The following is an 18053-nucleotide window of genomic DNA, read 5'->3' on the forward strand; positions in this document are numbered from 1 at the left end:
GTGCTTAACCATTTAAAAATCATTATTAGAGGGTAAAAGGTAAAGCAGGATTAAACTGAGGGCCAGTGACAGCATGGATAGGATATAATATCCCTCCCTCTGTCAGGAGGTAGGCTTTCTAATTCATCGAATGGGTTAATGCCTATCCGATGTTGGGTATTTTCTGAATTTTATTGAAAGTGATGTGTATTTTCTAATTTATTGAAATTGGACAAGGAAAAATGTATTTCATAAAATCTCTTGAAATATTGAGTCACTATAGTGAAAGGTTTATTTCCTTCTAGACCTCATGATTGTGAATTTAGTGGATGGTAAAATTATATATATGCAGTGTGGATATATGTCTTTTTTTTAAAGGAAATGTGATTTTGAAATTTCCAAGTTCAGTAGTTCTAAATCCAGCTTGACATGATGTTCTAATTTGTGAATATGATGAAGCTATCACACCTTCTCCATTAAAATGCATATGTACTTAGAAATGAAGCATTGTGTCTTTAGGGATTTCATGAACCCCTGAGCCCTCCCTGGTCTTCTAGGCTCCACGCCTGTTGTCTGGGTGTTTAATCATGGAAGAATCCATATAAGATGGTTTTGCATTGTCATAATGCCACCTAAAAACATAGTTTGATATGGGTTCAATAACAGCTCAGAAGAAACACCTTGTTTCAGGCATGGGTGTGTATAGTATCCTTATTTATTTCCTTGGAGTTTACTGTCTAGCTTAAGAGACAGGCAAAACTAACTAGACATGCTTTTTAAACAACTGTGAGTTGTTTCCTCATTGTCCTCAGTACTCCAGATGGAAGCTGGAGACAGAATAACAATGGGATCCTTCTATAGATAGAGTGTTTAAGCAAAGCTTCTAAAGAGGTGACCCTGGTGACCCGAGCTATAAGTGATGGGATGGAGCCACCCATGTGGCAGGCTGGAATAAGAGCATTCTTAAACAGAGAGAGGGGCTGGCGCACGGCTGCCCACCGTAGGTGGAGGGTAGTTAGTGAAGGGAAGTAGAGACTAGAGAGGTCTGCCCTTGTGGGCAGGGACCCTGATTGTGCACAGCCTTGAAAGCCAGAGTAAGAAGCTTGGCGGCATTGTAGGACTTATATATAAGGACATAATATATAAGAAAGTGGCGCAGGCCCACCTCACTGGTGAATTTGCTGAGAATAAATGGCAGGAGAAGGGTAGAAGCAGGGAAAAGCATTCAAAGGCAAGACATGATAACAGACTAAAGGCTAAGGTGGGGCACTAGAGCTGCATTTTAAGGCTAAAACTTTGAGACGCATTTTAAGGCTAAAACTTACAAGGCTTGCTGTTGGGACAACAGTTGTTTTAAGAGTCACGCCGTCATATCAACATGCCACCATGTTTTCCTAAAGGAATAGATTTTATAACCAGAAAAAGGTTTTTTGAGTTTCTGATTCTGAGTAAAGCCCTGGGGTAGGCTCTAGAGTGAGTACAGAGGTGAATAAGATATTGTCTTGCTGATCAAGAGTCATAATGGTTACTATTAGAAAAGGCAGTTAATCAGTTGCCAAATATTTTGGAGTTCAGGATTTTGAAGCCAAACTAGATTGGATTTAAATTTAAGCTTGCAAGATCCGTAGTTGGTCATTTGGCCTGGGCAAGTTTTCCAACCCCAGCTTCCTTTGTTACAATGTCAGAATGGTAATAGCAACCTCATAGGTTCTCAGTGACCATAAATGAAACAACATGGTAAAGCGCCTCATACAGTGCCTGACACATAATAGGTATGAGAGAGAGAGAGAGAGAAAAGTACAGCTGTGGATACAGGAAGGTTGTGTCGAACGTCAAAAAACAGTCCAGGGTCTTAAGAATAAGGAGGAACACAAATTGCTTCTTGATGAAAAGGCTTCTTAGAGAACATTGCCTTCGGGTTAGGCGATTCTGAAGAGTAGAATGGATCTGTTGTCCCATGTGCAGATGTTTTCCTTCTGTTTTTAGGTATGTAATACATGTCCATTGTGGAAGATGCAGAAAATACTTTTTAAAAATCATTTATAATCCCCTAAAATGGGAAGTGTTTTGATGGCGATAGATAGGGCTACCATATATAAAACTTAACAGTTTGTGTGAGGAACAGCCATGTTTGGTGGCCCTAGGTTGGCAGGAGCGATGATGTGAGCAAGCACAGAGGCAGGAAATTCCACGCTGTCTGGAATGGACTGCATGGAGTCTGCATTGGCCAGGGCTGATGGTCCCACACGTGGATGAGCAGTGTGCCGAGATAGACTGGGACTAGCTCTCAGAGCCTCAGTGCCCATTTGACGCCCCTGGCCTTGATGTGTCAGTGGGGACCTGCTGTAGGTTTCTTAGGCCCAGAGTAATGACTTAGTGGTCCTCCAGAGAGGATTGGTGGGGTCGGAGTGGATCAAAAGGGAGTGAGAGGGCAAATGGCAGTGTGAAAACAGCTGCAGCTTGGGGCAAAGCCCACTGAAAAGGTGTTACCTCTTCCAGGACTCCCTTAGGTGGAAAGGGGCCCTTTTGGTCCCCTCTTCCACAGCCCTTCACATAGTTGTTCCAGCACATCTTTTGGAGATGATTTTCTTTCTCTCACTCTCTTTATGAATGTCAGTATATTGGCGGCAAGGGTGAGGGAGTCCCATAAAATTACATTTTTACCCTTTTTCTCTGCTAGTACCTAGTCTACTCAGTATCTTCTAATAAGATAACTTGTTGAAGGAGAAAGGAATGGTGGTCACTTCAAACATGTGAATGAGAAGATGTGAATGCAAGATTCACATACTCACAGGCCTTCTGTGGTTACACCAGGCCTGGGATGGGACTGACAAAGCCACTGTGTGGGGTAGGGGGGGCCTTGGTCCCTCTAGTGGCAAGGGAAATATTAAAGCTTTAATAGAGAAGAGTCCCTAGCAGAAAGATGGGGCCCAAGTGTTCTGAGAGAGGTTTTGGTCTGGGAAATGTTGAAGGACTTCCTCTGAAGGCTGATGGCAAACAAACAGGAGGTTTGGACATGAGTAGGTGTGATGGGTTGGGTGCAACTGCATGAAGTCGAGGGAGGCACCATGTGATGACCCTGGAGAGATTTGGGACCGACACACCACTCACCTGGAGAGAAGGAGCGGGGGGCAGGGGGTCTCCAGTACCAAGAAGCATTCCCAGTGCTGCCAGGGTCTCTTCTATCCTTGGGGATAAGGGTTATAACAGGAAAAGGTTTTCTTTGGAACCCATGTGTTTTTTTGTTGTAATTCCCAAAGGCCCATTCTTACATGTTGTTTTCAAAATCAAAATCCTTCTCAGTGGCCATTATAGTCTATTTATTAGGTATTACAAAGAATCCTTACCTGCCAATGGAGGGATTCTCTTTTCTTATCTCTGCATGGAATTGGTGAAAATGTGTGGGCAGTCTTCTGTGAATTAATGTATTACTGATGATCTATCTGTGACTTTTATGAACAAGTGAGCAGTTGCTGCAAAATCCAACAGGCAGTTCCTTTAAAACCACTGCTGCCAGGACAGAGAAGGAAGCCACAGTAGCGACAAGGCTTGTAAATCGGTTCGTGTTGGTGGTAATGTTACTGTGAATTGTTGAGCAGCTAATTACCAAGAGTTGTAAGAGATAATACACTTTTTTGCTAGCTGAACTGCCTTTTTGTGAGCTAACGATTAACCAGGATTTCCATGTGAGCAATGATGTTGATTGATGGTAGTGTCGTTTTGGCATTCCCAGTTTCTCATAGGTCTATTTGCTTTCATTGTATAGATTGCTTTTTTTTCTTGGACCACTGTGTAGTAATATCATACTTTCTTGATGGTGTTTTAATGTTTTGAAGTAGTCCAGGATACTTCATATTTTCCTTTAGTTACTCGGTTTTTTTGAGAGCAAGATGTTCCTTACTGTTAATTTCAAATTTAAAAGTATAATTTGAGTCGTTAGATCCCAAACCTGCTGTGCATCTAAATCAGAGAGGAGCTTTCTAAATGGGCAGCTTCCCAAGGATCATTCCGATCGATGGGAATCTCTGGATGGGACCTAGCAGTCTACATTCTAAACCACTCTGGAGACTGATTCTGACCCACAGGCTGGCCGGATGTACTGATCGCAGCAGATCCCTCCACTCTGTCAGGGTTGTTGCTTTGTATTGCTGGTGCTTGGCACAGTGACTGACGTAGATTGGCACTCACAAATTTGTTGAGTCTAGCAAGGATGGCACGAGAGGAGGCTCTTGTTTTTTTAAACTGATTTTTAACTTTTTATTACATGCTGGAAATGTCCTGTTAATTGCCTCTAAAACCTTGGGTATGGAGGAGGGCTGAGACGGTGACGTTCCTTAGGGCCAGAAGCACGCTTCTTTGAGGTTGTTTACCAACGTGGGAATCTCAGTTAGTAATAAATATGTTGGTCCTAAACTGGCTATTGAAGAGCATAAAATGTGTAGTCCTATTTACAGACATTGGCTGTGGATCTGAACAGGTTGCATTAGCTGTTGATTTGTGGGGTACCTTTGGGATTCCATTTTGGAAGAGCTTCCCAAGTGACTCTGACACGCGGTGTGCATGTGCTGCCCTTTGCTGCTTCTCTTTGAGTTTGCTTATGCAGAATACCTTAATTCCTCTCAACCTGTCTTTTAGGCAGACATGAGGTGATCTTACCTAGGTGCTATAAGTGAATGCTGTTAATTCGACTTGGACAGGTGCCACATTTAGAATCTCTAATAAATTGAAATCCTGCTTGAATGTCAGCTGTTCAAGTATTTTGCCCCAGCTTAGTTAAGTTGACCCATTTGTTCACCTTTTGGCTCAGTGCTGAGTCCCTGAGCAAGGCCTCGTAGTCACGTGTACCTCTGCCACCTTTCCTCCATCATTTGGGTTCTCTATGTATGATTTGCTTACATAATTCCACTTAATATTGTTCTTTAAATCAAACCACTTCTATTTAAATAAATCCTTTACAAAGAAAACCTTACCAGAATCATCAACAGGAAGACTGGTGTTGTTTGCCATAGATGCTAAGTGTAAAAGTAAATAAAGTGAAGAGATGATTAAATTCTTTGTTGATGTTCTTGCCAGTGCTAGCTCTGAGCCCTGAGGCCTGCTCCCTTTGTGGAAAAGGAGACTAGCACATTTTAGGCAAGTGTTATCTACCCGGTAGTGTGATGTTTGTTATCAGAAGAATTGAAAGAGATTTAGAAAAGGAGTAAGTTGTCACTTGAGATTTAATGTTGTTAATGATGGAGAGTGATCCGTACTCCATGTTTTAGGAAACACCGGCTCAAGCTATTGGATTTGGTTTCCTCTCATGTTTAAGGAGCTGTGCACTGAGGCCAACCCTAGCCCTAGGAAGTTATCATGCTTCGAAGCAGATTCTCAAGTCGCATTTTGATCTGCAAAAAGATCACAAAGGACAGATACCCTGGGTCTTTTATCAGTTGGTATTATGTATTGGTTATGTACTGAGCCCCTGCCAGTCACCATGAGTGGCATGCGAGCCTGGTCTTCAGTGTAAAACATACTTCCACTCTGAGACCTCTTTTTATAGATGGGGGGTGGGGGTGGGTGGAATATTGTAAGTCTGGCTTTTTCTTAACTTTGTGAAAGTAGCGTTAGCAGAAACACTGCTGTGATCTTACAGTTTTCTCTGCTTGGAGATATTACGATCCTGCAAAATTAACAGCCGCACACATTGCTTGGATTTAATGTTCCTTGAAGTGCACTGAGGTGGTTTGGATTCTTTTAGATGCCAGCATATATTATATTTTTCAAAAATGTAATTTTCATCAGAAGATGAGTAAACAGAAATTACTCATACTTTTTTGAGCTAATTAAATTGGTTTCAAAGAATGTTAGTGTACGAGTAGAATGAGTCTTAATCTATGAGAGCCGATGGGCTGGTTCTGGCATAAATGCTGATTCCCATTGTTGACAGCGTTTCACATGGTTGTGACCAGTGATTGCTATCATTTGATTGAATTAATCTGCATCACAAAGCAGAGGTTTTGCTGTTTAATAAAGAACACCCTTCCCCTTTCGCCATCTGGTTGAAAGTAACAATTTCAGGTATTTTGAATGAGTTATTTTATTTGGTTATTAAGTAACTTTGTTTTTGGATAAAGAAAAAGAAAAATGTTTCTTTGTTCTGTCCAATGTGCTGGCTAAATTTGGCCACTGCATTTTTATAATCTGGGCCTTTTTCTACTTTGAAACTTTTAGCGATAGTTAATCTTTTCAGGATTGCCGTTCATCTAAAAGTCCACAGACTAGTGATGATTTTTAATAGTATTTGGTGATTCACAAAGCATTGTTGAATGTATTGTCTCATTTCCTGTTCTTAGTAACCCACTGAGTGGGTAGTTGTATTCCCAGTTTACAAATAAAACTCCTAAGTTAAATTTCTTTTACGTGGGTAAAATGTACCAGGCCAGGTTTTCTGGCGACTCATATCTATTTCTCTTGCATGTAATAAGGATGTATAGAGTTAAAAGAAAATCTAGGGAAGATGTAATGAATTCCACATATCACAAAACTATCATTAGTGACAGATGTCCTAGCTCAGGTAGAACTTGAAAGTTGGCGTAGAGTAGCTGGGTCAGCATTGTAAACCCATTACCTCAGAGAGAACATTCAGTAATTCGAAGATGTAATGGTAGTAGGTAGATAATTGATTTTGCATAGTTGTTGGACTTCTCTTCGGCCTGTTCTCCTACTCTATTTAACCCTAAATCCTAGTAGTCCAAAGCCAAGCTCCTCCTCTTTTTGTTGCAGCCCCATAACATTCTATAGCTTCTTTAGAGAATTGGTTGGCATGTTTATTTCTGCAGGCTCTGTTGCAGAGCCAAACATACTTCAGTCTTCTGCTTCTGAGACATAGGCCAGGCCTTTCTCCAGCAGTCATGGCCGAGTCAGGGAAGGGACCTAACCAGAGCACGCACGTCAAAACGTGAATGATATGAAGATGGACGTTAGTTTAACTCTCAGTGGAAATTTGAAGTTGACCATTTGACCTAAACCTCTTGTCACTGAAAATAGCATGATACAAAATAAATGCAGTGAATTCATTTTCTCTTTGCCACAAGCCAAACAATGCTAATTAATTTTTTCATATAACTTTAGTGGTATCAAATAAAGGACCACTTTGTCCCTAGCTTATACAATTTTATCTTTTTTCCTTGGTTATATAATAAGCAGTATCTTTAAGTGGTGTTATTTATGCCATTTATAGGAGCAACATTTAAATTTATAGTTATAGAATGCATTGATTTTTCCTCTTAATGAATCTCTGCCTTTATTAATTTGCCTTTCCAATTGCTTAAGAAAAATAAAGTGGCTGTGATATTATTCATGCATTTAACAAATATTTATTGAGTACCTAATGTTGGCTCTAGGCATCGCTCCCACTGAACTACAAAAGGAAGTGTCTCTCATGCAGCTTTTATTCTAGTTAGAGAGGGTGGAGACAAAATCAAGTAAAATAAGATTACTTCAAGTAGTGATAATGCTAAGAATAATGTGAGCAAGAATGACCACCAGGGCAAAAGACCCTTTAGGTAAGACTAGTCAAAGAAAGCTTCTCTGATGTATTGATCTTGAAGCTCACTGAGAAAAAGAGCTAGACGTGTGAAGATGTGGAAGACTGGTGTTGGACACAGAGAAAATAGCAGGTGCAGGGATCCTAAGGTGAAAACGCGCATGGCAGAAAGGCCAGTGAGGAGGCTGAGAAGCAACGTGTAAGGACACGAGGGGTCTGGGTTAAGGTTTGGAAAAGGGGATACCAGGGCCCAGTGGTTCTGGGCCCCACAGGCCACCAAAGGGTCAGGATTGGATAGTGCAGTTGATTCAAAGTCGCTGGAGGGTTTCGAGCAGGGAAGTGTCCTGATCTGATTGATGGTTGCTCTGTGGAACATAGGGGCAAGAGCAGAATCAGGGAGACCAGTTGGTGGGCTCTTTTGCCCCAGTCCTGTTGAGAGCCGAATCAGGAGAAAAAGCTTAGATCGAGATTGTAGCAGAGGCTGCAGCAGCTGAGAGTTGTGGCTGGAATTGCAGTCTGCCTACGTAGAAAGCCAGCAGGGCCTGCCGATGGACTGGAGATTGGCAATATGGGGAAAGAAGGGACAAGGAATGACTCATGGGGTTTTTGGCTCAAGGAACTGGATGAATTTACCTAGTGTATGGATCCAGGGGGGTTGTTCTTGCAATTTGTGTGGGGGCTTTTTTTTTCTTTCTGTTGTAAATGAGGTATGCTGACCTGAGTAAAAAAAGCCTTGATGTATTATATTCAGTCTTAAGGCATTTTCTAAGTATTGTAGGGGTTGAAAATAATTACTGCAATGATGCCAAACTTTAGGGTCATTTATTCTTTTTAGTTTGTTGTTGTTTTGTGGCACGGTAGTTACCTAGTCCTAGGTGCCGGGACGTGAGAGAGCATGTGCGTGCCTTCCTGGGACTTCTCGGCTTCTCGTTCAGCTAACAGAAATAGACCAGTTCAAAAGCAAAAACACAGGCATTTTGATTTTTTTTTTCATTATTAACGTAGTAATATACATTGTAAAAGAAAAGTAAATATGAAAGAGGAGGATAAATATGAAATCAGAATGAATAAAGGTCCTCCGTGTTACTTTTCAGGGCTACAGTTTGGCATATACCCTTGGAAGGTTTCTAGACCCTGAACACAGACCTATTTGGCTGCATATTTCTGGTTCCCTCATACACATTAACATTGGATGTGTTATAAATTTACTTTTTTAACTTAATAACCTATCTTACTTTTTCATGTGAATTCATACTACACTACTTCCTTCTTTTTAAAGACTATTATTCCACTTTATTAGTGTATTTGAATTAATTTCACCAGTCCTCTCTTGGTAGACATGTAGTTTCTCAGTGTTGCATTCTGACAGGCAGTGTTTTAAAGAACAATCTTCTTTGGGAATATCTGTCATTTATTTCAGTGTATTGGTTCTCCACGTGGAGGCTGGTCAGAGCTGCCCGCCAGGTTAGTATTACTGTGATTTAATGAACTACTTCAGCAGTTCTGATTTGTGTCACCAGAATAAGACAATGAAAATGTGGGTTTCACATTTCAGCATTGATCAATTAGTAAATAAATACTGTTTATTTACCAGTGCTTTTCTTGACCTGTCTACTATATATAGAAATCATCAGGATGGCTGTGCTTCAGATTTTAAAGGGGATATTTCAGTATATAAAGCCACATTTTAGTTATATTTGCTAAAAGGTGTTTTTTCCTGAGTCACTTCACAAGACTAATGTGTATGTTTACTGATTATAATACACAGACACCTGCTATTTCCACCCTGTTCAGCTGTGGTCTTCCATATGACCAGAAGAGGGAGTTTTTATTGCTTCTTTATGCTGTAACAACCTACTACCTGGCTGGAATAATTCCTCCCATGCATGTGCTCGTCCAAGCCCATAAAACAAACTGGTTTGAGGCAAGGGAGGAGTGGCTAAATTTAGTTCTTGGCTTCCTCATTTCACATCGTGTATATAGAAATCCCAGTCTTTAGATTTACTTCTACATTTTGTTATTAAAACAACAGTTCGCAGATTGAATTTCAAAGAAATTTTATACCTTTTCCTCTTGTGTGTTTGAAAGTTAAAAAAAAAAAAAAAAGAGAGAGAGAGATCAGGGAAGGTAACTATCAGTTCTAGAAGTTAAAATACAAGCAGTAAGCCCCTAATCACACATGATAAGACTTCCTGATCTGTAGTCTCCTAGGGTCAGAAATAAACTCTGGAATGAAATTTGCTTATCGCTTCTTACCTTGATATTTTCAAAAGATTGTTAGAATTTCTAATACTGAAGATTTGTCGTGAGCTTTAGAATGTTAAAATACTGTTTGGCCAGAGTGGCTAATAGGCTTTTCTTCTGTGTGATTCTTAGTGTGCTCAGTTGTGCTACTTGAATCCCAGTCTGCTTAGCCAAACAAATGAAATGGGAGCCCTAATCAGGATATGCTTCTTTGATGTAATACCAGAATGGAATGCTGTCTGAATTTTTCTTCAGCTCCTTTCACAGTGCATTTTTTAAGAACAAAAATTTGTTAAATTAGTTTCTTTATGGATTTTTTGAATGATGCATGAATATATTAAATATATAAACATATATTTTTATATAGATACACAAATGTAATCTCAAATATGCTATTTTCAATTTAGCCTACTACTTTTTTCTTATTTCATTGGCTCTTTCTCCCTACCCGCTGTTTCCAACTCTAACAGTCTTCTCTTTCTGTAAGCCATCTATGTAACTTGGTACAGTGTTAGTACATAACTTAGTATACATCTATATTTTTTCTCCTGCTAACAAATCTACGTGAACACATATAATCCTGTGTTTTATTAGTAGGGACTTTTGGTCATAGTTTTATGAAAAATGGATTCTATTATGCACACTTCCGCTTCTTTTCTACTCAACAGTACCACATGGGAATTCATTCACAGGCCAGGATAATGCTAATCCCCCCCCCCCCCCCCTTTAATGGTTGCTCACTGTTCTAAGGTGTGGCTGGGCAGTAGCTTCCTCCTCGAAGTCCTCTGTCTGTGAACATACACTTGTTTCCTGCATTTTGCCTCCGTGAACAAAGTAACAGTAACCCTCCTGCTACATGTGTCCTTAACTACTGGTGGCTTTGTTTCTGTGGGATTAGAGTCTCAGGAAGGGATTCCTGGGTGGGAAAGGATATTGATAGGCATTGTTAGTAGCTGCTACTAGATTGTTTTCCACAAAGGCTGTGGTACTTTATATCTACTAGGCATGTATGAGAGTATCACCATCAGGAGTTAGGTATTTTAATTTATCTTTCTAAAATTCAGTTTCTTTTGCTAAAGCATCTTAAAGTGTTTTACACACACACACACACACACACACACATGATTGGTTGTAATTTGAACCAAGTTTCTGAAACAAGCACACAAACTTTTTTACTACCAGAGTTAGCACGTATCTCCTGAATTTGAGTAATATGGAATGATACGAGGCAAAAAGATCTTTCAAAAACGAGTGACAATTTAAAAAAAATATTTATTTAAGCAATCGTAGGCAATTTTTCTGGCATCTGTGGGAAATTTCTATTCATCCTGCTTGGAATTTACCTTAGGGGAGAAATCTAGGTTTGCTAGGCTGGGATTCCTCTCTGCAAAATGTATAGGCTCCTAGAAGATAACAGTTTTGGGTGAATTTAATTGCAGGACTGATGATTTTAATCTGTTGTCAGTTTTATTTCTGATCTCATAATCCCCATTGCATTTGGTGTGATTGGTCACCTTTTAACAGTGTTCACTTTGTGTATCAAATAATGACTGGACTGAGGTCAGACTGTGGTTAACACAGAGCCTCTGTAAATCAGGCCATGAGGTTATACTTACTTTATTTGCCTGCCTTTGAACAATTGGAACAGTTGAAAAGGGATACACACATGGAGTGTGGCTGAACCCTGAAGAGCTGTCCACCAAAAGATCAGATGATGCCAGCCCGAGGAAGGCTGCTGCATGGTATTAGCCCCCAAGGTGAATTATCCCCATTTAAACTTCATCTCCCACCTCTCCTAATCCGGCATGAGTACCTAATGAGCACTGGATAATAACGTAGCAACATTTCTTGGTGAAGCTAATCTGATTCTGGATAGCAGGCTTCCAGGCCCACAGCTGAATGAATCGCTTGGTATTTCCAAGTTTGAAAATACTTTCTCCCCCTTTCAAGTGTTCCTTGGCAGCAGGTAAGGAATGTTAAAGCTCCTGTAAGTGCCAATTAAGGCCAATTATAACTTGCCCGGCCTGCTGAGACACTGAAGTGGAGTCCGTGGAGACTTGTGTTCCTGTAAACTGGAGGACTGACTACCACCAGTGACAGGGGCACAGCCTTTCCCAGCTGCCAGCAGCGTGTTGGTGGCTCTACTGAACACCAAATGACACCTGCCGGCCTCTCTGGGATCTGATTTAGGAAATCCCAAGATTTGTTAGGGACGTCACTAATTTCTGCAGTGGGAACCTCTTTTTCCTCTTCCTCCCTTCTTTGAAATGGGTGCCCGCCATCTCACTTCTTGATTCCGATCGTCAGAGCTAACGGGTAGTGAGCACTGAAGGGGTGCCAGGCTCTGCGTTCTGTGCGTTACCGCCTTACTCCTCACCGCAGCCCACCAGGACGAGGCAGTCTTAGCACTGCCCGGGGGAGCACGCAGACCCTGAGGGACAGAAGCCTCTTGGCCGAGGCCGCACAACTGAAAGTGAGGAGACTGCTGACTGTTGCCCCCTCAACCGAAGCCCTCGAGGCGCTGCCCTTCCTGGCTGCTGCTGCTGCTCGTGTGTGCTCGTGGGGAGCAGGCCAGTCACAGAAGAATTTTTGTCAGTTCAGGATTCCCTTTGTGCACCGGAATAAAATTGATGAATGCACACTACCCGCAACACCTCCGATACCTATAATTTTTGGTCTGTAAGGCGTGGATGTTATTCTATTAAAATGGTATTTTAGTCTGCAGTCTTTTTTTAGTCTGTAGTCTTTGAATTTTTTTCTTAAGAAAAATGAAATGTGACCATGTCCCTAGACCTAGACACTTAAATATGAGCCATCATGGGGAAACTTGGTATCAAAATAAACTTTATTTGGATAGGATATTGGAAGATGGTTTGTAGAAAATAAAATCATAAGAATGCTGTCCAAGCAGAACAAGGTGGTATTTTAAGTATTTGCTTAAACATTTTACTTGGGCCATTCAGAGAGGAGAATGTATGTGTTTAGAAATTTAATCTAAAGCTTTATGCCCATTTTTCATGTATTTGTATGTATTCTTATTGTACAAAATTATATTTTCCTGGCTTACACTATCATTCATCCCTTTTTGGATATAGATCTTAAAAATAAGTTTGAATTGTTTCTTTCCTGTTTATGCTGTCGACCCTTGAGCAACATGGGTTTGAGCTGTGCAGATTTTACCTATTTATCCATGGAGTTCTTTCAGTAAATACAGTACAGTACTGTAAATGTATTTTCTTTTCCTTATAATTAATAACATTTTCTTTTTCTAGCTCATTTTAAGAATATAGTATGTAATAAGTATAACATAGAAAATATGTGTTAAATAGCTTTGTGTTAACGGTAAGGCTTCTCATCAGTAGAAGTCTTTTCATAGTTAAGTTTTTGGGGAGTCAAAAATTAGACAGATTTTCAGTGGTGGGACATGGGGAGTCAGTTCCCCTAACCCCTATGTTGTTCAAGGGTCAACTAACTGTGAAATTAAATATGGATGTATATTTATAGCAATTAAGAATGTTTGCTGAAATTCACCCTAGTTTTCATCAGAATTACAGATAAGATGTGGTTCTCAGAACTCATGAATTGGCTGGGGTTGTAAGGATTTTTTTCCCCATTTGCCCCACCGCCATCTACAAAAGGGAACATTAGAAAGGCAAGCATTTGTGCTGGGAGAACAGTGAGGACTCTGGGGTCTGGCCTGACAGGTGCAGTGATGTGGAACTGAGGCTTAGTCTGAGAAAGGGCCCCTTATCTCAGTTTTGTCCTGTGGCTGATGACATCAAGGAGACTCCTCAGCTACCCCTTGGGGAAGGCGGGTGGGTGCAGTGAACAATGCTAAGACCTGTTGCAATCAGGTAGAATAGCAGTGGATTTTTTTCTTCTAGCTTAAGAAGACCTTTGGTGAATTAACCTAAACTTCCTATTTTTGCTAAATCTTTTAAAGATTTTTCTTATCCTGGGTTTCTGAGACCTGCTGATGCCCCTTACCTTGTGTTCTGGTATCTTTTTTTGAGGACCACCATAGTTTTGTATTGTTTGAATGTGACTATAAGAAGTCTGGGGGGGAAAAGTAGGTTTCAGAAAACCCTCTGGATCTTAATATTGCTGCCTTAGCTGGGATCTGAATGATTGCCATGAAAATAAAGCAGTGTGGCTCCTATTCTTTTGTCTTAGAGTAAATTTAGAATGTGTGTCTGGTCTAATAGAAACCATTTCCTATGCCTCATGACTCTTTCCCACCCCTTCCAGGCCAAATCTTTTCCACACATGTAATTTGTGACTTCTTGCCAAATATTCTCTATGGGGTGATGGGATTCTCTAGAGGAATTTCCCCCCTCCTTTTGACATTTAAATGTGTTCATTCTGAACTATCAGGCATCCGAGTCTATTTATGTGTACAGCCTTTATCATCATAAAACTCAGATCAGTTGGCCATTTTTTCCATGTCTATTTGACAGTAAGATTTGGGGTTGAGAAGGGGGGGCAATTTTGTGGGGGAGTATAATAGGGCTGAGATAGGGAAACAGACCAGGAAGACACTGTTTATAAAGAGCAATCAGTGAGAGAAGTTTTTATTTTTATTTTTTTTTTAAAGATTTTATTTATTTGTTTGACAGAGACAGCCAGCGAGAGAGGGAACACAAGCAGGGGGAGTGGGAGAGGAAGAAGCAGGCTCATAGCAGAAGAGCCTGATGTGGGGCTCGATCCCATAACGCCGGGATCACGCCCTGAGCCGAAGGCAGACGCTTAACCGCTGTGCCACCCAGGCGCCCCAGTGAGAGAAGTTTTTAGATTAAAAGTTTAAAAGGTCCCAGCTTTAGTCAGTCATGTAATAATTGAACACCAAACACTGGACAATTAGGCGTATATTCTTCTGAAATTAGATTTATTTATAAAAATGCACAGAATATTGGTTAAGATTTTTGTTATTAGATGTAGGAAGGAAAAGTAAGCTTCAGTATGACAAATTTTAATTATTTTTAAGTACAGATCATGGGGAAATAAAATGTTGAGAGAGGCTGCTGATTTTTATAGAAATGCTTTAAGTTTAAAACTTTTAGGTTTTATGGAGGCTTAAAATGCAGGCAGGCTGTATCATGAAACATGTAAGTTTTCTAATATACCTGGTAGCAGCAGCATCCATTTCAAGGTATTCAGAAAAATCAGGGTGTGAGTAAATTCACAGTTTAGCAGGTTAAATTCATAAGTTCCATCTTCCCCAGTTTTGGCAAATTGCCTTTCAAATAGAAGGATTAATTTACACCAGCCAGGACGCCTTGTATGACCATATTAGATGAAATTAGACTCCACCCCTTGTTTTCTGTTGATCTGCCAGGACCTTTGTAATTCAAGTGCTTTTTACAGTAGTAGCAAATGTTACATAAGACCAAACATGGAGCATATTTGGAGTTGGTGGGCAGACCCAAGTCATGATGCAAGCTTGCAGTAGCAAGTGTGCAATGAAGCACAACCAGATTATGTGAATGGAAGGTGACAAGAAGCCTCTCCAGAACAGCCCTTCCTCCGCACGAGGGCTGAAAGCTCCACTGGGTAAGTTTTCCGAGGCAGTTTCCAGAGGCTGGGCTTGGCTCGGGGCCCAGTGGTGGAGGAGCTTGCGGGAGGTGGGTTAGGTCTTTGCTAACGTTCCATGGAACCAAACAGAGCGGGAAGAGTTCGTGTAGGCCTCTTTCCTCCTGGCGTTGGGCCTCCCCTGCCAGCAGGCCCTGAGCTGTAGGTTGCCGAAGTGCTGGAGGGAGTGAGCTCTGCAGGGCTAGTGGATCACAGTGGGTAATTGCAACAAGGGGGATTAGCTGCTGCAAGCCGTTCACAGGAGCCATTCTGAAATGTCATTTGAGTGGTCTGGACAAAGTTCAAACTCAGACAGGAGTCTAGTTTGTTATTAACTCCAACAAAATGCTGAGGTTTGCACCAAACGGTTCCCGTATCTCGAAACAGGGAAAGCATTAGTTACGCCGCTCTCTAAAAATGGAGGAACGCTGTAACACGCTTTAACTGTTTGTTTTTTATCTCGCTTGTGGTAAGTGAGGTTTTGTGACAGGCAGCTCATAGTGTTTCCTGTAGAATGTGTTTGAAAGCTGTTTTGTCAGATACTTCAAATCCACAGCAAAGTTTCAAACAGAGCACTGTGTCAAGAGGAAGAACAACTTCAAAATACAAACAGTAGCCCTGGAAAGTCATTCAGTAACTTAAATTGAGTGTATAAAAATTTAATTACATACTGACTGCCAGAAAGAACGATTTTTTTCAGTTGTATTATCAAGGTAGCGAGCGGAGCTCAGCTGATTGTTTTTGGCTGTGTTGGGAGTCTGTTCGCAAAGTTGCCCTAACTGTCTCCTGCTTCTGTGGGTGAGCAGGGGGTGAGGTGACGGTGGAGTTCTTCACTCTTCCCTGGATTCACATTTCATGGCTTCTCCAGTAATGAGCTTGACCGGATGATTTTAATTGAGGTTGAAATTTAGCTACCAGTTTGAAGGGCTGTAAATGTAGGCAGATTTTAAACTTTAATCAAATTGCTATTAATTCCCTAAAATTTCTTTTTTAAAAACGATCTCTTGTCAGGCAGTTTTAGTTTTGCTGTTTGTGGTTTCGTTTTTGAATATTGCTTTTGATGTTCATTAGCTCCAGCCTGAAGGTGGGGCAGATACTGTTTCTCTTTTCAAAAAAAAAAAAAAAAAATGTGTTCTACAAATTCATTGAAAACATTGGCATTGTTAACTAATGAATCACCCATTCCTTATTAACAGAGTGCTTAATGAAGAAGGCTTTTGGGGCTGTGTTCTGAGTTTGAGGTTTTTGTCATTCCCCTGTTCGCTGTTTGCTTCCCTCCCCCATCCAGAATAAAGTGAAATTAAAAGGATACAAAATTAGTGGGGAATAGCAATAAGGATGTGACTTAGACTCAGTGTAGCTCTTGGTGGCAGATGGTGCTGTCATTCCATTGCACCTTGGACTTGCTACTCCTTTTCTGCCTGGGAAGACAGTGTTCCCTGCGGGGATTCCTGCACAGCAGTTTTCATGTAAAAAAAACAAAACAAAACAAAAACAATGAAAAAGAGAACTCTAATTTAAGTTTTACCGGGTTCCTTTAATTCTGTCTCTTCCTACCCATGTGTGTGTGTGTGTGTGTGTGTGTGTGTGTGTGTGTGTGTGTAAAATTTGGATTGGAGTGGGAAAGGCATACTTTGGTTTATTTTTAAATTCCCTCTTTGCGTTTTAATGATAGCCTTGTATCTCTCATTTGGGACATAGGCCCAAAATGTGACTACAGAGAAGTTTGGGTAAGGACTGAGTATGTTGATGATTGAACTGCACGTGGTATATAACAAACTGGAAGACTAAACTTCAAATGATAAATCACTCAACTGTAGGATGCTTCATTCCCTAACCACTGAAGGATTCAGTCAGAAGTAGCTGGAGACTGGTCGATTTTTGGTTTTGGCTCTTTTTTCTTCTCACATGTTGATACCTGAGGAATGCAGATTTTTCAAGTCCTTGGTAACTGAGAGGGAGAGGGGAGCGACTCTGGGGGAAATGCTGTGCATCGGTCAGTGAGATCATGTTTGTTTCAGGCAGGGTGATGGCTTGCTGTAGTCTGCCAGCATCCTTTGGGTAACACTGTGCTTCCTGAGGACGGCAGAGAGAAGTCCTTATGACTGTTAGCAACGTAGAAGTGTCAGCCAGTGTGTCATTTGTGGCATGATGGCCTGTAGTCAGAAATGGTGGCAGCAGAATTAGAGTTTGGTGGCTGTATTTTGCTCAGGGCAGCAGCAGCCTTTTCCCCAAAGGTACTTTCACTGAAAACATCTGTGCATGCCAGTTTGAGATCATGATGATAACCCTCAGCTCTGAGTCTGCACCTTGAACACGGTCGCAGAAGCATAGGAAGGGCCCCCGTCAGGAAATAAACTGGTCATTCGGGCCATTCACTGTTCCTTAAAATGAGCTGTCTTATGACTATGATTATGAAGAAATGATGTTATACTCATAACCAAGGTGATCTCCTGTGATACCATTCGGTGCCTCCTCTTTTTCTCTCTCATTTCATCTCCTCTAATAAAGTGTTTGAATTTTTTAAAAAGTCACTGTAAGTGTTTGCAAAGAGCTGCAAGTTAAGATGGCAGGGGAGGAGTACCCCCAGATATTCAGTTAAGTTTTTCATATTTCTCACACACTTGAAAGGAAAGTACAGAAAGAACAGTCCCTCCCCATGGGAAGAATTCCTGGCAAGAGGATTATTTGAAGTTGCCATATTTCTGCTCCCTTCTTAGCAACATTATTTACA

General features: G+C 40.9%; 1 protein-coding gene across 6 annotated transcripts in view; it reads left to right on the forward strand.

The window, feature by feature from the left end:
* The window catches only part of ATXN7 (ataxin 7), a 136323-nt gene that overhangs the window by 87095 nt on the left and 31175 nt on the right, over window positions 1-18053 (forward strand). Inside the window, exon 1 of one of the 6 annotated variants that reach the window (XM_048226420.2) lies at window positions 9-15301. The exons of the other annotated variants lie outside the window; for them this stretch is intronic. Within the exon in view, the coding sequence (XP_048082377.1) occupies window positions 15235-15301 (67 nt within the window). The 5' untranslated portion in view covers window positions 9-15234. Of the gene's footprint in view, window positions 1-8; window positions 15302-18053 lie in introns of those variants that run through there. 6 annotated transcript variants of the gene reach the window in all.

This window comes from Ursus arctos, unplaced genomic scaffold (genome assembly GCF_023065955.2).
Source record: "Ursus arctos isolate Adak ecotype North America unplaced genomic scaffold, UrsArc2.0 scaffold_14, whole genome shotgun sequence".
NCBI classification, from domain to species: Eukaryota; Metazoa; Chordata; class Mammalia; order Carnivora; family Ursidae; genus Ursus; species Ursus arctos.